Here is a 27,355-nt window from a genome sequence, read left to right as displayed (position 1 = left end):
GGTTTAGGGGGACTAAAGGATAGCTAGGTTTTGTTAGGTTACGTATTTAATATATGATTTGCTTTACCCCCCCCCCCCCAATGTGCAAATATAAAGCCCAAATTTGTTTATAAAATATTATATTTTCATCCTAATTTGTTTTTTTTCATTAACATTAACCAAACTTCACTTCTCGCACGTGTCCTGTATTTCAGAAGAGTACCGCTGCGACTTATATTACAACTAAGGTAAACTGTATGAAGATGAAAGTTTCAGGAAATATTGAGGGGGGGGGGGTGTAAATTGAATCAAAACACGCCCTCTGCATGCAGGATGTCTAGATGGCGTATCAGCGATATCTTAGAAACGACCTGGTGTGTGAAGTTGAAATTCACAGGGCTTGTTGTGGGGGATGTTTGACTAACCCAACGGTAATATTTGCATTCTACTACTACTACTACTTCTACCACTACTACTCCTACTACTACCACCATTACTACTGCGACTACTACTATTGCTACTAAAGCTAAGGCTACTACTAATTCTACTTACTGATGTTAAAAGTAAAGATCATCAGCTAGAAGTCTCTGTTCTCTTGAGTTAATTGAAAGCTGAAATAAAGAAATGGTGACAACCTTCCAGATAATTATGACGTTAATAAGTTCAAGCAGAAAAATTTTTAGAGGAGCTTTCTAAGACCAGTTGAATATCTGGACTTGTCCCACTTCAAGAAAGGAGCGGTGTTTCAATTAATGATAAGGAAAGTGTTAAAGAGACATGACCAGAACATTGCGAGAATGTGTAAAACCGTGATAAAGTTGTAGATTATATAGAAAAGAAAGGCCACATTTTTGAAAATTTAGAAATGAGGAAAGATTTATTTCGCGAGTATGAGCTAAGAGAAAGTACTGAAAAAGATTGAAAAATAATAAGGCCACAGGTCCTGAGAGCTTGGTATTCTGAATTTATGAAATATGGTGGTTAGGAAGTTAGAGATAAATTACCGAGTGGTGTGAATATGATTTTTGAAAAAGGGGAAGTACCTGTTGATTTTAGAAGAACTTCAATTCAACTGCTTTATAAGAAAGGTGATAAGAGTGAATGTAGTAATTATACAGATATTAGCTTGATTTCTGTAAGAAAAAAACTACTAGGCATGACGATACTTATTAGACTAAGAGATGTTGTAGATAAAGCTTTAACAGAAGAACAATGTGATTTTAGGAAGGAGAGGATGCGTCGGACAAATTTCTACTCTTGGATTAATAGTCGAGAAGTATCTGAATCATCAAACCCTTTAATCCTCAATTTTATAGATTATGAGCAGCAGATTCGACTGGTAGAAAACTTTAGCAAAGGTATTCTCCTTGTATAGCATACAGGATAAGTATATTAAAATGACTTGTGCTATCTACGAGAGATATAGCTGCGGCTAAGGTAGGAAGTAAGGTTAGTAGCCGCTTCGGTGTGAAATTAGGAGTTAGTATGAATTAATTTTTGGATATTTTGAGAGTTCTATGCCCAAGAATAGGTTTGAAAATTAACGGTTAGAAGACTAGGTCACTTAGACTAGGAACAAACTACGATGAAGAGATGGTCTTGGCAACAAAATCACCGATCAAGTGGATAGCTTCCCTTACCTAGGTAGTAATGTTAGAAAAGATGAAGACTACAGTGAGGATTTAAAAGTAGAATAGTGAACGCGTAGGGTCGTTTCGCATTTCGAAAAATTTGGAAAAGTAGGGGGATAATTCTGCGAACTAAGATTCGAACGATGGCAGCCAAGGTAATCACGGTAGTCAAGTATGGCTCTGAAGTGTGGGTGCTTCGAGCGTCTGGGGAAGATGTGCTAAAAGTTTTCCTGAGAAATTACCTGAGAAATTTTCCTGAGAAATTTGAAAGGATGAGAAGGATGAGGGTTACCCACTTCCGTCACCTGGTGTAGATCTCAAGGCACCACGTGTGCTGCACAGTCCCACCATGCATGGCACAGTTCTATCATGCTTGCCACAGTTCTACCACGCTTGGCAGAGTTCCCACTACGTTTGGCAGAGTTCTGCCACGCTTGACATGCGCCACATGGTGTACGTAATTTCTGACAGTCGGCAACCCCTCGATTACAGATTTCTATAGCATTTTCAAGTCTCTGTATTTTCTTCTTAATTCGCATTTACTGCAAACATTTCAATCGACAAAATCCGAGAGGATTACTCATAGAAAATTTGGAACATGTTGTTGGTATTGACCCTGAAGTGATTATTTTGTTTAGTATAAATACATTTTGTTTTAATTTTGATACATTAGTAACTCTACTGATGATGATGACCAACTGTAGAATCAGCAATATTTCATTTTTAATTAGAACAATATTCAACGCAATATTACATAATTCAAGAACAGTTAGTGAACTTTCTAAGTCAATGGACCGGTAACCTGCTTTGACCTACATTTTTGAAGAAAATTGTACCACCTTTATTCAACACAGTATTACACAATTCCAGAACAGTTAGTGAACTTTTTAAGTCAATGGACAGGCAACTTGCTTTGATCCTGAAGTGATTATTTTGTTTAGTATAAACACAGATTGTTTTAATTTTGATACGCTAGTAACTCTACTGATGATAATGACCGACCGTGTCATCGAAATATTTAGAGCCTTTGTTTATATTTTTTTTTCACTGTATAATAAAAGGACATGTCCCTATTCGGAACTCTTATTTATTTCGGAACATGTCGTTTGCACCAAAGAAGAGCTACTTATTTGGTATGTTCGAATGTCTTCTCCACAAGTTTTCACATCCATGTTATGCATTAGTTTAAAAAAAAAAGAAAAGAAACAAAAGTAAATATCTTCCTAAAAAAAAAGTAAATGTGTTTTTTTCTGCAAATCTGCATTCCTCAAAATGCACCTATCTTAGTAGAAAGGTAGTATTAGAATTACGTAAGGAGACATCTAAGAATTAGCAATGTACATAAATACTACGGCAAATAATTGGTACTTCTAATTCTCTTCTTTAGCCAAAAACACAAACAATTCAGGAGATTTTAAACAACTTAGATAAAGCAAATTGAAGTTTACAAAGCAAAACACACCTATTCATGGGCATGGGTTTGACAAAGTTGCTGCACTTGTTATTAGTGTCCCATTGTAAATTGCTGGGCAGATTTTGTTCTACATTACAGACGTTGATGATTCACTAATCACTATGCTTGTACCGCTATCTTTCAGTTTTAGATGGAATGTAATGGAACAATTAACTGACAAAAACAGAAAATTCAGTCAAATTCCGCAATTTCAAATATTTTTGCCAAAGTGTCTTAATTGCTGGTTTACCCATGGTAACCAAGGACCGCGACAGCGGAATGTATATTTAGATTTTAATACAGTAAATATACAACGCATAAAAAATGAAAAAAAAACAAAAACAAGTGTGGATTTTACACTCACTGTGAAGACAAAATTTCTAATTAAAATGCAATGCCCCTTTCAGAATTAAAAATTTGTGTCACCTTCGAATAATAGAAAAAGAAGAACTACAGCTTATGAACTAAACTTAATCAAACGATAAAGATATTGAGTACCTTCTGTCAGACACTACAAAAACAGGAAAGGGGGAAGGGGTTTCTTTATCGTGGTTTTGAAATGGGAAAAACTTTTATTTTCACTCAGAGCATTTAGTGTATTCGTCAAATTCCCCATAATAAATTTAAAAAACGTGGGAAGAGGCAGAAACATTAAATTTGTTGATGTATTCCTACCTCTGTGATTTTGGAACCTTTTTAATTCCAACTTCCCTTATGTCATTGAGCATCGTCATACTAAGAGGTTCTGCAGAAATAGCCTGTCTTTTGACCCTTGCTTCTCCATTCAAAACACCGTTCGTTTTCCTCCAAGGTGCATCCGGATTAATATACAATCCATTCTCTTCAATTCTGACATGCTGAAACTTAGTTGCCAAAGTGGGCGATCTCAAAACTTGTCTATATTTATCCAGTTCATTCCTCAATTGAGATATCAAATTTTCCTTATCAACAATTTGCTTCTTTAGTCTTTTCACAACGGCATCGTATTCTCTCAACTCTTCCGTCCTCACTGCTAAAGCATGCTGTAACTCTCGTATTGTCGCCATGTTTAACTTTGCATATTACAAGCACGACTGAGGACTTATTCCATATGAGGGCTGTATTTTCAAAGCTCACAGCGCATATGCTTCCTCCATACTGCTGGAGAGAACATTCCTCTGGAAAAATTCTCGAAGAGGCAACTACTAAAGAAGCAGCTTCGGGAGCAAAATTACTAACCAATCACAAATGAATGTTGTAAAAATAAAATTGATATATGGATCACGAGCTGCATAAGTCCAGATCGAGGTCGGCTTCTTTTATAAGAGCAAGAAACTAGAAGATTCCTAATTTGGATGTGTATCCAACATTTGCTGTCATTTTTTTGATAAATGAATAGGATTTTTAGATGCACATTGCACTTCAGGTGATTAACGAGAAGTTAAAGGAAGCCGGCTAGCAATGCTCAGAAACACATTTTTCACAATAATTGTTTCTGGCTTCCGCGCAAGATGAAAACCAGATCTTTCTCCCTTTTTGCAAAGATTTTAGCACTAACTACGGTATCTACCAAACATTAAATATGTTGAATACAAAATTTGGAAATAATGATTCATCATGAAGAAGGTGGCAAAAAGTATGCAAGTCACTTTTTGTTTCAAAATCGTAACATAATTCATGAATAAAACAAAAACAATTCGGTTCCTATTAACAGCCAGTTGTCGATCGAGGAAGTTTGGTGATAGGCTCCCAAAATCAAGCAACAAATAAATAAAAAGTCATAATTACCATCTATTTCTGCAAGTGAGAAAACCAAATATCAACCATTTAAAAAATAAATAAAAACAGAATAAGTAATTAAAACAAAAATCTACCAATCGATCAAGCATGCACATTTTGTCAAGCGCCAATGACGCAGTAGGTTTTAGACTTTTACAGGGAGAGAAGGAGGTCATACCCAAACTCTTGTTTGTGGTGATTTTTGTTCGTTTCAAGCTTGATTTGCATATTCAATTTAAGTTTCACTCGTTTTAAGATTTATTTATTAATTTACATTAATATCTATTGTATGTTTGTTTGCATTGATTGTTTATTTAATTTCTTTTCGTTTTAAGTTTCATTTATAGTTCAATAGGAAAATTTTTTTTTGCATTTTAAGCTTGATATTCATATTCAATCTAAGCAATACTCACTTTAAGATCTATTTATTCATTTATATTATTACTTGTTGTATGTTTTTGCTATGATTGCTTATTTAATTTCTGCTCATTTTGGGTTTCATTTATTCTTTAATAGTAATTTCTGGTCGTTTTGAGTTTTAATTTTAAAAGGTATTTGTATCTTCTGATCTTAAGTTTAAAAATGCCTTTAATTTTATTTTAAAAACTTATTTTTCGGAAAGTTTTTTTTAATTAGTTTTTGTTCGTTTTGACTGCAAAAAATTTCAAGTTTTTAAAAATTCCTTATTTCAAAATAAAACTTAAAAAAAAATCAAATATTCATCAAAGTATCAAAACTGATATCAAAGTAACAATATCAAAGTGAAAAAATGGGTTTGTGTCAACCTCGGAGCTTTTATTATCAGATGTTTGAACTATTTTTAACAAAAATGCTATCTCAAAATTTTTATCGGATGGGTTTGGGGAGAAAGGGCGTGGGGGGACTAGATTAAGCTTCGGTCTCTTATGACTCTTTAAAAGTGAACTAGAGCTTTTTATTTTAAATCAAATGAGCCTTCTCTGAAGTTTATGCAAGTATCCATTATATAAGTACCGTATTTGTCCACAGAGTATAGCTTACAGCGCCTTTCCCTGGATACTGAGGGGCTTTGTTGACCATGGAGTTTTAGTATCTCATGGTTGTACTATTTTTGACAAACTGGTCACCTGAAATTTTTATCGGATGGGTTTATCCATCCGTTAGACCCAAAGGCATTGAGGACGGGAGGGGCTGGTTGTCCTCTGATCTTTCACTCTAAGAAAATGAACTACAGCTTTTAGTTTCCATTCAAATGAACCCTCTCTGACATTTTTGCGAGCATACCTTCCATAAGAACCATATATGCCCCCAGAGCAATATTTAAAATGCCTTCCCCGGCCCTGAGGGGGGGGGGGTTGTGTTAACACAGGAGTTTTTCTTATCTGATCTCTGAACTATTTTTAACGAAATGACCATACGTAAAGGTGTTTTTGTTATATGATCTTTCAACTATTTTTAACAAAATAGCTACCTCAAATTTTTTATCAGATGTATTTGGGCAAAAAGGGCTTGGGGGCCAGTTGCCCTCTGATCACTTTTGACTCTTAAAAAGTGAATTACAACTTTCAATTTCCAATCAAATGAGCCCTCTAGGAATTTTATACAAGCATCCCTTCCATAACAACCATATATGTCCCCAGGTTATAACTTACAACGCCTACCCCTGGGCCCGGGGGGGCTGTTTCGACACCGGAGTTTTTTGTTATTAGGAGTTAAAGCCATTTTTAAAAAAATGTCTGTCTCAAAATTTTTATATGATGCACTCAGGACTTGGAGGAGGGGGGGGGGGGCTAGTTGCCTTCCCATATATTTTGAATATTAAAAAGGGAACAAGAACTTTAGATTTCAAATCAAATGAGCCCTCTCCGAAGTTTATACGAGCATCCCTTCCATAAGAAGTATATATACCCCTAGAGCATTACTCCTAACGCCTGCCTCCGGAATTCCTGTGTCGACACAGGAATTTTTCATATCTGACCTTTGAACTATTTTTAATGAAATGGCTATTAAAAACATTTTATCGGATGGTCTTGGGGAAAAAAGGGTGTGTGTGGGGAGGGGGGGGGGGCAAGGGGCCCTCGAATATATTTCGACTCTTAAACAATGAACCAGAAATTTAAATTTCCAATCACATGAGCCCTCTTTGAAGTTCATATGATACTCCCTTCCATAATAACCATATATGCCCCCAGATACACACTTACAACGCCAATCCCGCGGGCTCTGGGGGGTGTTGTTTTTATCTAATTTTTGAACAATTCCCAAAACACTGGCTATGTCAAAATTTGTAGCGGACGGGTTTGGGGAAAAAAGAGCGTGGGGGGAGGCTAGTTTAACTCTCTGGACTCTTAAAAAGTGAACTAGAACTTTCAATTTCGAATCAAATGAGCCCTCTATGAAGTTTATACGAGAATCCCTTTCATAAGAACCATACATGGCCTTAGGGCATAACTTAGAACGCCTTCCCCTGTGCCCTGGGGGGTTCTATTGACACCGGATTTTTTCTTATCCGACCTTTGAACTATTTGAAAAATTTTCATCAGATGGGTTGGGGGATAGCTGCCCTCGGATCTCTTTTGACTAATAAAAAGTGAGCTCGAACTTTCACTATCCAATCAAATGAGCCATCTCTGAAGTTTATACGAGGATCATTTTCATACGAACAATATATGCTCCAGGGCGTAACTTACAAAGCCTGCCCCCGGGCCCTGGGGGGTTGTGACGACACATGAGTTTTTGTTATCTGACTTTGGAAATTTTTAACTTAATGCCTATCTCAAAATTTCTATTGGATACATTTGGGGAAAAGGGGCGTGAGGGGCTAGTTGCCCTCCAATATCTTTTGACTCAAAAAAACTTATCTAGAACTTTCAATTTTCAATCAAATGAGCCATCTCTGAATTTTTACGAGCATCCGTTCAATAAGTACCATATATTCCCCAAGGGCATAACTGTCAACACCTGCCCTCGGGCCCTGGGGGGGCTGTGTTGACCCCTGAGTTTTTGTTATATGGTCTTTGAACTATTTAAGAAAAAGTTCTTATCGGATGGGTTTGAGGAAAAAAGGTCGTGGAGGGGGGGGGGCTAGGTGCCCTCCAATCTCTTTTGACTCTTAAAAAGTAAACTAGAACTTTCAATTTCCAATCAATGATCCCTCTTTGAAGTTGATACGAGCATCCCTTTCATAACACTCATATATGCCCCCAGGGCATAACTTACAACGCCTGCTCCCAGGCCCTAGCGGGTTGTGTCGACACCGGAATTTTTGTTATATGATCTTTGAACTATTTTTAACAAAATTGCTATCTTAAATTTTTTATTGGATGCATTTGGGAAACTAGGGTTTGGGGGGGGGGAGCTGGTTACCCTCCAATATCTTTTGACGCTTAAAAAGTGAACTAGAACTTTCAATTCCCAAACAAATGACCCTCTCTGAAGTTCATACGATAATGTTCTGTACAAAACCTTTTACGCCCCCAGAGCATAACTTACAACTCTTGCTCTGTGCGCTGTGGTGGAGTTGTCATCCTCAAAGACCTAATTTCCAGAACTTAAAACTACGTTTAATAAAATGGCTGTCTCAAAATTTTGATTAGATGTGTTTGGGGAAAAGGTGGGCGGAGAGGGGGGTTAGTTACCCTCAAATCACTTTTGACTATTAAAAAGAGCACTAACCCTTTGAATTTTTAATCGAATGAGCCTTTTTTGAAGTTTCTACGACACCGTCTTCTATAAAAACCTTATAGACCCCCAGGGTATAACTTAAAACCCTTGCCTTGAGGGTTGTGGGGGAGTGTCCTCCTCAAAAACAAATTTTCTCAAAATTTTCTCAAAAACAAAATCTCAAAATTTTGATTGGATGTGTTTGGGGGAATGAGGGGCGTGGGGGGGGGGGCTAGTTGCCCCCCCCAATCATTTTCGACTATTAAAAAGGGCACTAGAATTATCGATTTCCAATTGAATGAGCCCCCTTTGAAGTTTCTACGACGACCCCTTCCATATGAAGTGCCTCTGGGAAAAAAATAATCAGAGGCAACGCTGTAGCGTTGCCTATAGTAAAGGCCATACGGCTCCAATGTTTTATATATTTTTTTTTTTTCAGAGGCACTTCATACGGAAGGGGTCGTTGTAAAAACTTCAAAAGGGATTCATTCGATTGGAAACCTTCAAGTGCCCTTTTTAATAGTCGAAAGTGATTGGAGGGCAACTATCCCCCCCCCCACGCCCATCATTCCCCCAAACACATCCAATCACAATTTTGAGATAGCACTTTTGTTGAGCGGAGTTGATTTCCAGATAGAAAATATATTTTTGAGGAGGACACTCCCCCACAACCCTCAGGGCAAGAGTTTTAAGTTATGCCCTGGGGCCATATAAGGTTTTTTATAGAAGGTGCTGTCGCAGAAACTTCAAAAAAGGCTCATTCGATTAGAAATTCAATGGGATGGTATCCTTTTTAATAGTTGAAAGTGATTTGAGGGCAACTAGCCCCCCCCCCCACGCCCATCATTCTCCCAAACACATCCAATTAAAATTGTGATATAGCTATTTTGTTCAGTGTAGTTGATTTCAAGCTGACCAATACGTTTTCTAGGAGGACCCTCCCCCACATCCCTCAGGACACGGATTTTAATTTATGCCCTGAGGGCATATAAGGTTTTTATAGAAGACGTTGTCATAGAAATTTTAAAACAGGCTGATTCGATTAGAAATTCAAAGGGCTAGTGTCCTTTTTAATATTCGAAAGTGATTGGAGGGCAACTAGCCCCCCCCCCCCACGCCAATCATTCCCCCAAACACATCCATTCAAAATTTTGAGAAAGCCATTTTGTTACGCGTAGTTGATTTTCAAAAAGAAAATATGTTTTTGAGGAGGACACTCCTTCATAATCCTCAATTCAAGTGTTTCAATTTATGAACTGTGGGGACATAAGGTTTTTTATAGAAGGCGGAATCATAAAAACCTTAAAGAAGGCTCATTCGATAGACAATTCAAAGTGCTAGTGCCCTTTTTAATAGTCGAAAGTGATTTGAGGGCAACTAACCCCCTCTCACGCCACCTTTTCCCCTAACACATCCAATCAAAATTTTGAGACAGCCATTTTATTAAACGTAGTTTTAACTTCTGGAAATTAGGTCTTTGAGGATGACAACTCTCCCACAGCCCTCAGGAAAAGGGTTGTAATTTAAGGATTCTCCGAATCCTTCCCATTATTTCTTATGGAGGGGATGCTCGTATAAATTTTAACAGGGCTCATTTGATTGGAAATTGAATGTACTTGTTCACTTTTTAAGAGTCAAAAGAGATTGGAGGGAAACAAGCCCCCCCCCCCTCTTCCACGCCCTAAACGCATCAGATAAAAATTTCGAGATAGACATTTTGTAAAATAGTTCAAAGTTCTGATGACAAAAAGCACTGATGTCAACACAGCCCACTCGGGCCCGGGGGTAGGCATTGTAAGTTCTGCCTTGGGGACATACAAACAATCAGATAATCATTGAGTAGAAAATGAGTGCAAACAAACATAAAATAGATATTAATGTAAATTAATAAATAAATTTAGTTTTTTAAATTAATTTTCTTATGTTACTAAGTTTTAGACAATAGAAAACTAAAGGTCATAAAGGCAATAAGGTTTCGATGTTTTATTGTTTTATAGCTGTGCACTAAGATTAGTGAAAACAGGGCCACCAACGGGAAGGTTGTGCACAGCCAGCCCCGTCCGCCCACCCTTTAGGATTAAACCCGACCCCCTAATATCATCCCATTTGTAGCGCAAATGTGAGAATAGTCTTATATATTGCGTGTTAATTATTATCTTTTTTGAAAAGTTATTTTAGTTTTTTTAATTAATTTTTTTCTGTTACCAAGTTTTAGACAATAGAAAACAAAAGATCAAAAAGACCATAAAGCTTTAATGTTTTATTGGGTCGTTTTCTAAAAATTCCTCATTTTGTTGTGTACAGCCAGCCCTGCCCGCCCACCCCTTAGCATTAAACCCGACGCCCTGATATCGTCCCATTTGCAGTGCAAATGAGTAGAGTAGTTCAGCGTAGAGTCGACGCCATTTTGTCGACTCAAGCGTCGACAAAACCCCCCAGGGCCGAGGGGTAGGAAGGGGTTCTCGTATAAACTTCAGAGAGGGCTCATTTAATTGGAAATTGGAAGTTCTACTCCAGCTCTTAAGAGTCAAAATTGATCGAAGGGCCAATAACCCCCCCCCCGCCCTTTTCCCCCACCCTTCCTTTGAACTAATTCTGTTTATACCTGAAGGCCCAATGAGAGTTAGAATGTTTTGGTATTAACACACACCATTTGCAGTGCACATGCAAGATTGCGTTAATTAAACTTGCTCCTAAGTAGAACCCTATCAGAAGGTCGTGACGGGAGTCCTGATATGGGCATAGAACCACGTGGTTCTGTCGGCATTTTTAATGCTGAAGGGAGTCCTAATAAGTGCATAGCCTCCCTAGAGAGAATAAGTACGTAATGGGGTCAATGACCTCTTTTTCCAAGGTCGATTTATTTGATGTTTCTATGTGTAATAGCTCCGGGGCGAAGGTTGCACATGCGCATTGAATTCTAACGGGAACAATGTCATTGATCTAGGACTCGAGGGGGAAGTGAATTTCCGTGGATTTACATAATCGCTGGGGAAATTATTGATTCACGAATGGGGGAATTAAGAAACAAACATGGCTTCATTGTTGTTTGGTTAGCTTAACCTGAGAAATTGATTTACATAATCGCTATGGAAATTATTGATTCACGAAGGGGAGAATTAAGAAACATTAAGGCTTCTTTAATCTTTAGGCCTGAGGGATTATCGATCGAGTCTAATGGGGGACAAGGTCAATCGATCTGTTGTTGTTGTTGTTTGGCCACGTGTAATGGCATGAGGGGTGATTTACATAATCGACGGGGGAATTATTGAACCACGTGGTCCTGTCACGAGTAGCACCTGTGAACTTGATTTACATAATCGCTAGGGGAAATTATTGATTCACGAAGGGGAGAATTAAGAAACATTAAGGCTTCTTTAATCTTAGGTCTGAGGGATAAACATTCTTTAGGTCAGAGAGAAAAATTAATATTCTATTTTTAAATAGGGCTTCATTGATCTTTAGTGTCAGGAATTATAATTGACTTCACTTGTTATCTTGGAATTATGCGGGAGTCTAAAGAGATAGAAATTCTATTTTTAAATACGGCTTCACGGAGCTTTAAGTCGGAGAGATAAATTGATATTCTAACGAAACCCTAATAGTTCAGCTAGGAAAATTTATGAGATGAAGAGATTAACGTAGGAAAGGGTTTCCTAGAAATTTGAAATGCGTTAGCGCAGAGATGCCAAACAAAAGGAACACGCTGAAATTACGTTTAGCCAAAAGCCTAAAACCTACTGCGTCATTGGCGCTTTACTGAAAGCGAATAATATTACAAATGTTTTCTTTTGTACTTAATATTGAAAATAAATATTAAAAAGCCCCCCCCCCTAACGTAGTCTAAAGTAATATAATTTACTTAATTAACGCAAGATTGCGTTAATTAAACTTGCTATTTTTTCAATCCATTCATTATTGTCAATCGCTGTCCACAAGTTATGCAAGCTGTCTATTGTTCATATATAAGGTTTTTATCAAAGAGGTAATCGCATTGACTTTTAAAAAAGCCTCATTCGATTTCAATTGAAAGTTCTAGATCCGTTTTTTAAAGTCAAGAATAATCGGACAGTAAGCACCCCCCCCCCCATGCCATAAAAACTTGAAACTTTTTGCAATCAAAAACGAACAAAAATTAATTTTTAAAAAAATCAAAAAAAAAAAAATTCAAAGAAAAGTAAAGGCTATTTTAAACTTAAACTCAGGAGATACAAACACCTGTGAAAATTCAAACTCAAAACGACCAGAAATTACTATTAAACAATAATTGAAACCCAAAATGAACAGAAATTAAATAGACAATCATAGCAAAAAACACACAACAAGTAATAATATCAATGAATAAATAGATCTTAAAGCGAGTAATGCTTAGATTGAATATGAAAATCAAGCTTAAAACGAAAAAAAATAGTTTGCTATTAAAGTATAAATGAAACTTAAAACGAACAGAAATTAAATAAACAATCATAGCGAAAAACACACAACAAGTAATAATATCAATGAATAAACAGGTCTTAAAGCGAGTAATGCTTAGATTGAATATAAAAATCAAGATTAAAACAAAAAAAAAATAGTTTGCTATTAAAGTATAAATGAAACTTAAAACAAACAGAAATTAAATAAGCAATCAATGCAAACAAACATGCAATATATATTAATGTAAATGAATAAATAAATCTTAAAACAAGTGAAACTTAAATTGAATATGCAAATCAAGTTTGAATCGAATAAAAATAACTACAAACAAGAGTTTGGGTATCGCCTCTCTACAGAAGCCTAAAACCTACTGTATCCTTGGGGCTTTACTGAAAACGAATTATATTACAAATGTTTTCTTTTGTACTTAATATTGAAGATAAATATTAAAATTACAGTAAAATTTTGAACTGACGAGCTTTCAGCAATTAATATGACTATACATAAGACATTCAGTTTAATTTATTAGTTCTTTCCAAGATTAGTCAAGACAAATATAGTTTCACTACAAACAAAATTTTGGATACTGCCGCCTTCTTTAACTGTAAAAACCTAAGGCCTTTTGAGTCATTGGCGCTTCACTGAAAACGAATAACTCGTATATTACAAATTTATCCTTTTCCAGAACTTACAGCATTGAAAATGAAAATAAAAATTACAGTGAAAAAAAAATCTTGAACTGATGGATCTTTCAACAATTAATATAAATATATATCTAATATTCAATTTGATTTTGTTTATACTTTCCAAGACTGTTCAAGACTCATATAGTTTTCAATAAGGCGCCAATGACGCAGTAGGTTTTAGGCTTCTGCAGTGAGGCGATACCAAACTCTTGTTTGTAGTTTTTTTTATTCGATTCATTGTATATTCAATTTAATTTTCACTTGTTTTAAGATTTATTTATTCATTTACATTAATATATATTGTATGTTTGTTCACATTGATTTTTTATTTAATTTCTGTTCGTTTTAAGTTTCATTTATACTTTAATAGCAAACTATTTTTTTTTGTTTCAAGCTTTATTTTCATATTCAATCTAAGCATTAATCGCTTTAAGACCTGTTTATTCATTGATATTATTACTTGTTGTGTGTTTTTCGCTATGATTGTTTATTTAATTTCTGTTCATTTTGGGTTTCAATTATTCCTTAATACTAATTTCTGGTCGTTTTGAGTTTTAATTTTAAAAGGTATTTTTATCTTCTGAGCTTAAGTTTAAAATAGCCTTTACTTTTCTTTGAAAAACTTATTTTTCGGAAAGTTTTTTTAATTAATCTCTAGTAAAAGTTAAAATTGGTATACGTTGCAAAAATGTTAGATAAGCTTCTTGAGGGTACTATGAGACTAATAGGATTCAAGCTAGTTCACGTATAAAACTTCAAGTCAATTGAAGTACAAAGCCAAGGTCCTAAACAATCGATGTCCTAGGCCAGCTGAAATTCAAAAGAATATGTAACTCTGAACGATCCCTATTTTTGCATTTCTTTTTTCCGACTTCTCCACAAGCATGTTACACAAGCCACTGGATACTAAATATACTATTTCATGGCATGTACATCAGCCTATGTCTCGGAATCTGTTTTTGGGGGAGCAAAAAATTTGACGGTGGAGAAATTGAATCAACAGAAAAGAAAAACAGGGGTATTGCAGGAAGCTGGTAAGAAAATGCGGAAAAGTCCTAGGATCTTTAAATTGGAGGGAGCTAAACACTTGTCCATGGTTAAGATACTTAAACATTTAACTAGCCCGTTTGGTAATGTAACTGATATGCAAAGCATCTTTTTTTTTTGTCTTGCTTTATTAGTTCAAAATCTATTTTTTTTTAAGATGCTGGCTGAACCGACACAATGGTTTCATATGGGCTTTCAACGCACCCGTATTATTCATAGCCTTGGTAAGTCTCTCTCTCTCTCTCTCTCTCTCTCTCTCTCTCTCTCTCTCTCTCCCTTACTCTCTCTCACTCTATATCTCTTCCCCTCTTTCCCTTTCTCTCTATCACACTATTTCTCTTCCTCTCTCTTTCTCTATCGCTCTCACTCTATATACCTTTCTATATCTATATCAATCTATTTCTCTCTCTCTCTCTCTCTCTCTCTCTCTCTCTCTCTCTCTCTCTCTCTCTCTCTCTCTCTCTCTCTCTCTCTCTCTCTCTCTCTCTCTCTCTCTCTCTCTCTCTCTCTCTCTCTCTCTCTCTCTCTCTCTCTCTCTCTCTCTTCCTTTCTCTCTCTTCCTCTCTCTCACTCTCTCTCTCTCTCTCTCTCTCTCTCTCTCTCTCTCTCTCTCTCTCTCTCTCTCTCTCTCTCTCTCTCTCTCTCTCTCTCTCTCTCTCTCTCTCTCTCTCTCTCTCTCCTCTCTCTCTCTCTCTTAATATCCGTCACTCTTCCCATTCTATTTTCCTTCTTTCTTTCTTACTCTTTTTACATATTCCACAATGGAAAAGAATTCTATGACACCTAGGTTTTAGTAATTATTTTTGTTTAGAAATTTGACCTTACTTTAGAAACTGCTAGTAGAGATGACCCTAAAGCTCATGACCCTCACCCCTGCTACCACCTACAACTTTTTTACATAGTTTAATGGGGACAGTGTCAATGACCTCTTTCTCCAAGGTCTCTTTCTCCAGGTGTGTTTTTTGGCACGCTCGAGGCGAATGTTCTGATCCAGAAATAGGAACTGTTGTCTGACAGGTGACGTCAAGTTAATTAATGTCTTTGGAGTTCGACCAGAATTGTTTCCAGGGCAAAGTATAGATCACACGTGACAGCTGATGTCATGATTGATTGATTTGACACGAAAGGGGAATTAAATTGTTGTTTCTAAGGGGAATTATTGATTCACGAAAGGGGAATTAATTTGTTGTTTCCAAAGAGAATTGTTTCCGAGCGAATGTCTATATTAATGTTTTTGGAGTTCTACCAAGAGAATTGTTTCCGAGCGGATGTTTTGATCTTAGCGATGAATTGTTTTAGTGTGGGAATCAGGTTTCTTAGTAATTTGAAATGCGTCATCGCAGAGATGCCAAAAACAAAAGGAACACGCTGAAATTACGTTTAGGGATTATTTGGGCGAAACCGTTTTAGACATTTTATGGAATTATTTCAGCGAAACAGTTAGAGACATTTTAAAAGATGATTTAAAAGATGATTTTAGAAGAAGATTTGAGAGTGAAACTCTGTGGTCGTTATAATACACATGTTCCATTTGAACAGTGTCTAGAGGTCCCCTACCCCAACCCCAAAGGGTTCCGATCCCCCTACCCAACCCCCAAGGAAGCCCCCGGTCCTCAAAGGTTCTCCGGGCTCCCAAATGGTCCCCCGGCGCCCAAAAGGCTCCCGAGCCCCCAATTTAATACTTTTAAGGCTTTATTATATCTTTTCAGAACAAATTATTATTTTAGGGAATTATTTCGGCGAAACAGTTAGAGACATTTTAAAAGATGATTTAAAAGATGATTTTAGAAGAAGATTTGAGGCTGAAACTCTTTGGTCGGTATAATACACAAGTTCCATTTGAACAGTGTCGTGAGGTCCTCTACCACAACCCCAAAGGGTTCCTATCCCCCTACCCAACCCTGAAGGAAGCCTCCGGTCCTCAAAGGTCCCCCAAGCTCCCAAAGGACCACCCGGCCCTCAAGGGTCCCACAGACCCTCAAAGGCCCTACCCGGGCCCCATCTTACGTTGATGTGTGTTTTCTGAAACCCATGATTTGGCGTATGTAATTTACTAGTTCGGACTATTCTGAGCTAGATTTCTCAGTCTTCTGTTGGTGTGTGTTGTTTGACACCTATGATTTGGGAGGGGTGGATTGCAATTTTTGACTTTTCTGAGCTGGATTTCTGAGCCGTTCATAGGTGTATGTTGTCTGAAACTTATGATTTGGGATGGTTAATTGCTATTTCCGGCTTTTATTAGCTAGGTTTCTTAGCCTTTCATAGGTGTGTGTTGTCAGAAAATTATGATTTGGGATGTGTGGTTTGCTATTTGGTCTTTTCAGAGCTAGGATTCTTAGTCCCTCATAGGTTTTTGTTGTCTGAAACCTATAGTTTGGGATGAGTAGTTTGCTATTTCAGGCTTTTCTAAGCTAGATTTCTTAGTCTTTCGTTGGTGTGTGTTGTCTGAAACCTATGATTTGGGATATGTAAATTACTATTTCGGGCTTTTCTGAGTTGGATTTCTTAGTCTTTCATAGGTATGTGTTGTCTGAAACCTGTGATTTGGGATGTGTGGGAATATTTCAGTAGCGTTTTGTCATGGTTTACCCTGTCAGAGTTACATTCGTTTGATTTTTCAAACTTCATTTTGGATTTCCTTCGTCGAAATGCAAGAGTTGGAATATTTCAGTAGTGTTTTGTCGTGGTTTACCTTGTCACAGTTACATTCTCTTGATTTTTCAAAGTTAATTTTGAGTTTCTTTCATTGAAATGCAAGAGTTGGTTTATTTCAGTAGTGTTTTGTCGTGGTTTACCTTGTCAAATTTACATTCTCTTGATTTTTCAAGGTTCATTTTGAATTTCTTTCGTTGAAATGCAAGAGTTGGAATATATCAGTAGTGTTTGGTTGCAGTTTACCGTTTCACAGTTACATTCCCTTGATTTGTGAAAGTTCAATTTGAATTTTTTTCATTGAAATGCACGAGTTGGAATGTTTCAGTAGTGTTTTGTCGTGTTTTACCTTGTCAGAGTTACATTCCCTTGATTTTTCAAAGTCCATTTTGGATTTACTTTGTTGAAATGCAAGAGTTGGAATATCTCCGTAGTGTTTTGTCGTGATTTACCTTGTCACAGTTACATTCTCTTAATTTTTCAAAATTCATTTTGAATTTCTTTCGTTGAAATGCAAGAGCTGGAATATTTCAGTAGCGTTTTGTTGTGGTTTACCTTATCACAGTTACATTCTCTTGATTTTTTAAAGTTCCTTTTGGATTTCTTTCATTGAAATGCAAGAATTGGAATATTTCAGTAGTGTTTTGTCGTGGTTTACCTTGTCATAGTTACATTCTCTTGATTTTTCAAAGTTCATTTTGGATTTCATTCATTGAAATTCAAGAGTTTGAATATTTCAGTAGTTTTTTGTTGTCGTTTACCTTGTCACACTTACATTCTCTTGATTTTTCAAAATTTATTTTGGATTTCTTTCATTCAAATGCGAGAGTTGTTATATTTCAGTTGTGTCTTGTCATGTTCATCCATGTTATACTTAAATTCTTTTTATTTTTCGAAGCTCGTTTTGGTTTTCTTTTATTGAAAAGCAAAATTTGTAATATGTCGTTTGCGTTTTATCGTTATTTATCTTGTCTCAGTTACATTATCTTGATTCATCAATGTTCTTTTGTAATTTCCTGTCTTTGAAAATCTTGAGTTGGAATGCTTCAGTAGAGGTTTGTTGTGCTTTACCGTGTCACAGTTAAATTCTATTGATTTTTCAAAATTAGTTTTAATTTCTTTATTTGAAATGCAAAGTGGAATATTTCAGTAGTGTTTTATCATGGTTTACCTTGTCACAGTTACATTCTCTTAATTTTTCAGAGTTCATTTTGAATTTCTCTCGTTGAAATGCAAGAGTTGGAATATTTCACTAGTGTTTGTTTGCGGTTTACCTTGTCACAGTTACATTCTCTTGATTTTTCAAAGTTACTTTTGGATTTCTTTCATTGAAATGCAAGAGTTGGAATATTTCACTAGTGTTTTGCCGTGGTTTACCTTACCACACTTACATTCTCTTGATTTTTCAAAGATCATTATGGACTTCTTTCATTGAAATGCAAGAGTTGGAATATTTCAGTAGTGTTTTGTCGTGGTTTACTTTGTCACAGTTACAATTTTCTTGATTTTTCAAGTTTCATTGTGGATTTCTTTCGTTGAAATATGTTTTGTTGTGCTTTACCTTGACACAGTTACATTTTCTTGATTTTTTTAGGTTAGGTTAGGTTAGATCAGGTTATTTTTGACTAGGTTAATTTTGGGTAGGCTTGGTTCGCCACCGTACGTGCTCGGCCGTAGGCTAACCTAACCTAACTTAACCTAACCGCACCTTACTTGATCTAGCCTAACCTAACCGAAAAAAAATCAAGAAAATGTAACTGTGTTAAGGTAAAGCACAACAAAACATATTTCAACGAAAGAAATCCACAATGAACATTGAAAAATCAAGAGAATGTAACTGTGAATGTAAGTATGACAAGGTAAACCACGACAAAACACTACTGAAATGTTCCAACTCTTGCATTTCAATGAAAGAAATCCATAATGATCTTTGAAAAATCAAGAGAATGTAAGTGTGGTAAGGTAAACCACGGCAAAACACTAGTGAAATATTCCAACTCTTGCATTTCAATGAAAGAAATCCAAAAGTAACTTTGAAAAATCAAGAGAATGTAACTGTGACAAGGTAAACCGCAAACAAACACTAGTGAAATATTCCAACTCTTGCATTTCAATGAGAGAAATTCAAAATGAACTTTGAAGAATCAAGAGAATGTAACTGTGACAAGGTAAACCACGGCAAAACACTACTGAAATAATCCAACTCTTGAATTTCAATGAAAGAAAACCAAAATGAAGTTTGAAAATTCAATAGAATGTAGCTTTAACAAGGTAAGCCATGATAAAACACTACTGAAATATTCCAACTCTTGCATTTCAATGAAAGAAATCCAAAATGAACTTTGAAAAATCAAGAAAATGTAACTGTGACAAGGTAAGCCATGATAAAACACTACTGAAATATTCCAACTCTTGCATTTCAACGAAAGAAATCCAAAAAAACTTTGAAAAATCAAGAAAATGTAACTTTGACAAGGTAAACCATGACAAAACACTAGTGAAATATTCCAGCTCATGCATTTCAACGAAAGGAAATTCAAAATGAACTTTGAAGAATCAAGAGAATGTAACTGTGACAAGGTAAACCATAACAAAACACTACTGAAATATTCCAACTCTTTCATTTCAACGAATTAAATTACAAATCAACTTTGAAAAATTAAGACAATGTAACTGTGAAAGGGTAAACCACGACAAAACACTACTGAAATATTCCAACTCTTGCATTTCAACGAAAGAAATTCAAAATGAACTTTGAAAAATTAAGAGAATGTAACTATGACAAGGTAAACCACGACAAAACACTACTGAAATAATTCAACTCTTGCATTTCAACGAGAGAAATCCACAATGAACTTTGAAAAATCAAGAGAATGTAACTGTGATAAGGTAAACCACGACAAAACACTACTGAAATATTCCAACTCTTGCATTTCAATGAAAGAAATCCAAAATGAACATTGAAAAATCGTGAGAATGTAAGTGTGACAAAGTAAACCACAACAAAACAGTACTGAAATATTCCAACTCTTGCATTTCAACGAGATAAATCCAGAATAAACTTTGAAAAATCAAGAGAATGTATCTGTGAGATTGTAAACCACGATAAAACGCTACTGAAATAATCCCACTCTTTCATTTCAATGAAAGAAATTCAAAATGAACTTTGAAAAATCAAGAAAATGTAACTGTGACAAATTAAACCACGACAAAAGGCTTGTGAAATATTCCAACTCTTGCATTTCAAATAAAGAAATCCAAAATAAGCTTTGAAAACTCAAGAGAATGTAACTGTGACAAGGTAAACCACGACAAAACACTACTGAAATATTCCAATTCTTGCATTTCAATGAAAGAAAAACGAAATGAACTTTGAAAAATCAAGAAAATATATTTGTGACAAGGTAAACCACGACAAAACGCTTTCTGAAATATTCCAACTCTTGCATTTCAACTAAAGAAATCCAAAATGAACTTTGAAAAATCTGGCGAATGGAACTGTGAAAAGGTAAACCACGACAAAACACTACTGAGATATTCCAACTGTTGCATTTCAATGAAAGAAAACCGAAATGAACTTTGAAAAATCAAGCGAATGTAACTGTGTCAAGGTAAACCACGACAAAATACTACTGAAATATTCCAGCTCTTGCATTTCAATGAAAGAAATTGAAAAATGAACTTTGAAAAATCAAGAAAATGTATCTGTGACAAGGTAAACCACGACAAAATACTACTGAAATATTCCAACTCTTGCATTTCAATGAATGAAATTCAAATGAACTTTGAAAAATCAAGGGAGTGTAACTGAGACAAGGTAAAGCATGACAAAACACTATTGAAATATTCCAAATCAAGCCATTCAACGATTGAAAATCAAAAATAAATTTAAAAATTTATTACAATTTAGCTGTGACATGGTAAACCCTGACAAACACTACTGAAATAATCAATCTCTTGCATTTCAATGAAAGAAATCCAAAATGAAGTTTGAAAAATCAAGGGAATTTAACTGTGACAAGGTAAACCACTACAAAACGCTACTGAAATAATTCCACTCTTGCATTTCAAGTAAAGAAATACAAAATTAACTATGAAAAAAATCAAGAGAATGTAACTGTGACAAGGTCAACCACGACAAAACTCTATTGAAAGATTACAACTCTTGCATTTCAAGGAAAGAAATACAAAATGAAATTTGAAAAATCAAGAGAATGTAACTGTGACAGGGTAAACCACGACAAAATGCTACTGAAATATTCCGACTCTTGCATTTCAAGGAAATATATCCAAATGAACTTTGAAAAATCAAGAGAATGTAACTGTGACAAGGTAAACCACGACAAAACACAACTAAAATATTCTCACTCATGCATCTTAATGAAAGAAATTCAAAATGAACTTTGAAAATTCAATAGAATGTAACTGTGACACGGTAAACCACAACCAAACACTACTGAAATATTACAACTCTTGCATTTCAACGAAATAAATTCTAAATTAAATTTGAAAAATCAAGAGAATGTAAGTCTGACAAAGTAAACCACAACCAGACACTACTGAAATAATACAACTCTTGCATTTCAACGAGATAAATCCAAAATGAACTTTGAAAAATCAAAAGAATGTAAGTTTGACAAGGTAAAGCATAGCAAAACACTAGTAAAATATTTCAACTCATTCATTTCGATGAAAGAAAATCGAAATGAAGTTCATAAAATCAAGAAACTGTAATTCTGTAATTGTAAACCTCAACAAAGCACTACTGAAATTATTCAAACTCTTGTATTTCAATGAAAGAAATCCAAAATGAGCATTGAAAAATCAAGAGAATTTAACTTTGAAAAGGTGAACCAAAACAAAACACTACTGGAATATTCCAACTCTTGCATTTCAACGAAAGAAATCCACTGAAATATTCCAACTCTTGCATTTCAACGAAAGAAATCCGAAATGAACTTTGAAAAATCAAGGGAATGTAACTGTGACATGGTAAACCACGACAAAACACTACTGAAACATTCCAACTCTTGCAATTGAATGAAAAAAATTCAAAATGAACTTTCACAAATTAAGAGAATGTAACTGTGACACGGTAAACTGCAACCAAACACTACTGATCTATTCCAACTCTTGCATTTCAATAGAAGAAATCCAAAATGAACTTTGAAAAATCAAGAGAATGTAACTGTGAGAAGGTAAACCACAACAAAACATTACTAAAATAATTCAAATCTTGCATTTCAATGAAATAAATACAAATTGAACTTTGAAAAATCAAAAAAATGTAACTGTGACAAGGTAAACCACTACAAAACACTACTGAAATAATCCAACTTGCATTTCAATGAAATAAATTCAAAATGAACTTTGAAAAATCAAGAAAATGTAACTTATACAAGGTGAACCACAACAAAAAACTATTGGAATATTCCAACTCTTGCATTTCAACGAAAGAAATCCACTGAAATATTCCAACTCTTGCATTACAACGAAAGAAATCCAAAATGAACTTTGAAAAATCAAGTGAATATAACTGTGACATGGTAAACCACGACAAAACGCTACTGAAACATTCCAACTCTTGCATTTCAATGAAAAAAATTCAAAATGAAATTTGAAAAATCAAGGGAATGTAACTGTGACACGGAAACTACAACCAAACACTACTGATATATTCCAACTCTTGCATTTCAAAGAAAGAAATCCAAAATGAACTATGAAAAATCAAGCGAATGTAACTGTGACAAGGTAAACCAAGACAAAACATTACTGAAATAATTCAACTCTTGCATTTCAATGAAAGGAAATTCAAAATGAACTTTGAAAAATCAAGAGAATGTAACCGTGACAAGGTAAACCACAACAAAACGCTACTGAAATAATCCAACTCTTGCATTTCAATGAAAGAAATCCAAAATGAACTTTAAAAAATCAAGAGAATGTAACTGTTACAGGGTAAACCACGACAAAACATTACTGAAATAATGCAACTCTTGAATTTAAGCTATATAAATTAAAAATGAACTATGAAAAATCAAGAGAATGTAACAGTGACAAGGTAAACCACAACAAAACGCTACTGAAATAGTCCAACTCTTGCATTTCAATGAAAGAAATCCAAAATGAACTCTGAAAAATCAAGGCAATGTAACTGTGACAAGGTAAACCACGACAAAACACTACTGAAATAATTCAACTCTTGCATTTCAACGAAAGGAAATTCAAAAGGAACTTTGAAAAACCAAGGTAATGTAACTTTGACAAGGTAAACCATGACAAAACACTACTGAAATATTCCAACTCTTGCATTTCAACGAAAGTAAATCCAAAAGGAACTTTGAAAAATCAAGAGAATGTAACTGTGACAAGGTAAACCACTACAAAACGCTACTGAAATAATCCCACTCTTGCATTTCAAGGAAAGAAATTCAAAATGAACTTTGAAAAAAATCAAGAGAATGTAACTGTGACAAGGTAAGCCACGAAAAAACGCTACTGAAATATTCCAACTCTTGCATTTCAACGAAAGAAATCCAAAATGAACTTTGAAAAATCAAGGGAATGTAACTGTGACAGGGTAAACCACGACAAAATGCTACTGAAATATTCCAACTCTTGCATTTCAAGGAAAGAAATCCAAATGAACTTTGAAAAATCAAGAGAATATAACTGTGACAAGGTAAACCACGACAAAACACTACCAAAATATTCCAACTCTTGCATTTTAATGAAAGAAATTCAAAACGAACTTTGAAAAATCAAAAGAATGTAACTGTGACAAGGTAAACCAAAACCAAACACTACTGAAATATTTCAACTTTTGCATTCCAACGAAAGAAATTCAAAATTAATCTTGAAAAATCATGAAAATGTAATTATTACAAGGGAAACCAAGATAAAACACTGCTTAAATATTTCAAATCTTGCATTTCAACGAAAGAAATCCCAAATTAACTTCGAAAGATAAAGAGGACGTAACTGTGATAAGGTAAACCACAACAGAACACTACTGAAATAATCCAACTCTTGCATTTCAATGAAAGAAATTCAAAATGAACTTTGAAAAATCAAGAAAACGTAACTGAGACAAGGTAAACCATAACAAAACACTATTGAAATATTCCAACTCGTTCATTTCAACTAAATAAATCAACTGAAATATTCCAACTCTTGCATTTCAAAGAAAGAAAAACGAAATGAACTTTGAAAAATCAAGTGACTATAACTGTGACAAGGTAAACAACGACAAAACGCTACTGAAATAATCCGAGTCTTGAATTTCAATGAAAGAAATTCAAAAGGAAATTTGAAAAATCAAGAGAATGTAACTGTGACACGTTAAACCACAACCAAACACTACTGAAATATTCCAACTCTTGAATTTCAACAAAATAAATTCAAAATGAACTTTGAAAAATAAAGAGAATGTAACTTTGAGAAGGTAAACCACAACAAAACATTACTAAAATATTTCAATGAAAAAAATTCAACTCTTGCAATTCAATGAAAGAAATACAAAATGAACTCTTAAAAATCAAGAGAATATAACTGTGATAAAGTAAACACTTACGAAACACTACTGAAATATTCCGACTCTTGCATATCAAGGAAAGAAATTAAAAGTGAACTCTAAAAAATTAAAAGAATGTAAGTGTGAGACGGTAAACAACAACAAAACACTACTGAAATATTCCAACTCTCGCATTTCAACGAAAAGAAATTCAAAATGAACTTTGAAAAATCAAGAGAATATAACTGTGACAAGGTAAACCACGAAAAAACACTACTGAAATAATTCAACTCTTGCATTTCAATGAATGAAATTCAAAATAAACTTTGAAAAATCAAGAAAATGTAACTGTGACAAGGTAAACCACAACCAAACACTACTGAAATATTCCAACTCTTGCATTTCAACGAGATAAATCCAAAATGAACTTTGAAAAATCAAGAAAATGTAACTGAGACAAGGTGAACCACAACAAAACACTATTGAAATATTCCAACTCTTGCATTTCAACGAAAGAAATCCACTGAAATATTCCAACTCTTGCATTTCAACGAAAGAAATTCAAAATGAACTTTGAAAAATCAAGTGAATATAACTGTGACATGGTAAACCACGACAAAACACTACTGAAATATTCCAACTCTTGCATTTCAATGAAAGAAATTCAAAATGAACTTTGAAAAATCAAGAGAATGTAACTGTGACACCGTAAACCACAACCAAACACTACTGAAATATTCCAACTCTTGCATTTCAACGAAAGAAATTCAAAATGAACTATGAAAAATTATGCGAAGTAACTGTGACAAGGTAAACCAAGACAAAACATTACTGAAATAATTCAACTCTTGCATTTCAATGAAAGGAAATTCAAAATGAACTTTGAAAAATCAAGAGAATGTAACCGTGACATGGTAAACCACGACAAAACTCTACTGAAATATTCCAACTCTTGCATTTAAATGAAATAAATCAAAAATGAACTTTAAAAAATCAAGCGAATGTAACTGTGACAAGGTAAACCATTACAAAACATTACTGAAATAATTCAACTCTTGCATTTCAGCTATATAAATTCAAAATAGACTTTGAAAAATCAAGAGAATGTAACAGTGACAAGGTAAACCACAACAAAACTCTACTGAAATAATCCAACTCTTTCATTTCAATGAAATAAATACAAAATGAACTTTGAAAAATCAAGAAAATGTAACTGTGACAAGGTAAACCACAACAAAACACTACTGAAATATTCCAACTCTTGCATTTCAACGAAAGCAATTCAAAAGGAACTTTGAAAAATTAAGAGAATGTAACTGCGACAAGGTAAACCCTGACAAAACACTACTGAAATATTCCAACTCTTGCATTTCAACGAAAGGAAATCCAAAAGGAACTTCGAAAAATCAAGGGAATTTAGCTGTGACAAGGTAAACCACGACAAAACGCTACTGAAATATTCCAACTCTTTCATTTCAACTAAAGAAATACAAAATGAACTTTGAATAATCAAGAGAATGTAACTGTGACAGGGTAAACCACTACAAAATGCTACTGAAATATTCCAACTCTTGCATTTCAAGGAAAGAAATCCAAATGAACTTTGAAAAATCAAGAGAATGTAACTGTGACAAGGTAAACCACGACAAAACACTACCAAAATATTCCCACTCTTGCATTTTAATGAAATAAATACAAAACGAACTTTTAAAAATCAATAGAATGTAACTGTGACACGGTAAACCACAACCAAACACTCCTGAAAGATTCCTACTCTTGCAATTCAAAAGAAGAAATCCAAAATGAACTTTGAAAAATCAAGAGAATGTATGTGTGAAAAAGTAAACCACAACAAAACACTACTGAAATATTTTAACTCTTGCATTTCAACGATATAAATCCAAAATGAACTTTGAAAAATCAATGAACTGTAACTGTGACAAGGTAAACCATGACAAAACATTACTGAAATAATCCAACTCTTGCATTTCAATTAAAGAAATCCAAATTAAACTTTGAAAAATCAAGATAATGTAACTGTGACAAGGTAAACCACGACAAAACACTACTGAAATATTCCAACTCTTGCATTTCAACGAGATAAATTTAAAATGAACTTTGAAAAATCAAGATAATCTAACATATACAAGGTTAACCACAACAAAAAACTATTGGAATATTCCAACTCTTGAATTTCAACTAAATAAATCCACTGAAATATTCCAACTCTTGCATTTCAAAGAAAGAAATCCAAAATGAACTTTGAAAAATCAAGGGAATATAACTGTGACATGGTAAACCACGACAAAACGATACTGAAATAATCCGACTCGTGCATTTCAATGAAAGAAATTCAAAATGAACTTTGAAAAATCAAGAAAATGTAACTGTGACAAGGTAAACCACAACCAAACACTACTGAAATATTCCAACTCTTGCATTTCAACGAAAGAAATTCAAAATGAACTTTGAAAAATCAAGAGAATGTAACTGTGACAAGGTAAACCACAACAAAACATTACTGAAATATTTCAATGAAAAAAATTCAACTCTTGCATTTCAATGAAAGAAATCCAAA

The 27,355-nt window shown here is 34.6% G+C and overlaps 1 protein-coding gene across 2 annotated transcripts in view; it reads right to left on the bottom strand.

Moving 5' to 3' along the window:
- LOC148945224 (uncharacterized) overlaps positions 1–27,355 on the bottom strand; it is a 275,072-nt gene that overhangs the window by 118,737 nt on the left and 128,980 nt on the right. The window contains exon 1 of one of the 2 annotated variants that reach the window (XM_089098744.1): positions 3,739–4,165. The exons of the other annotated variant lie outside the window; for it this stretch is intronic. Coding sequence (XP_088954870.1) covers positions 3,739–4,109 — 371 coding nt within the window. The 5' untranslated portion in view covers positions 4,110–4,165. Of the gene's footprint in view, positions 1–3,738; positions 4,166–27,355 lie in introns of those variants that run through there. 2 annotated transcript variants of the gene reach the window in all.

The sequence above is a fragment of the Artemia sp. Qi Xiang Cuo genome, chromosome 13, assembly GCF_049724085.1.
Source record: "Artemia sp. Qi Xiang Cuo chromosome 13, ASM4972408v1, whole genome shotgun sequence".
Taxonomy (NCBI): Eukaryota; Metazoa; Arthropoda; class Branchiopoda; order Anostraca; family Artemiidae; genus Artemia; species Artemia sp. Qi Xiang Cuo.
This window is presented reverse-complemented; position numbering and strand designations above follow the sequence as displayed.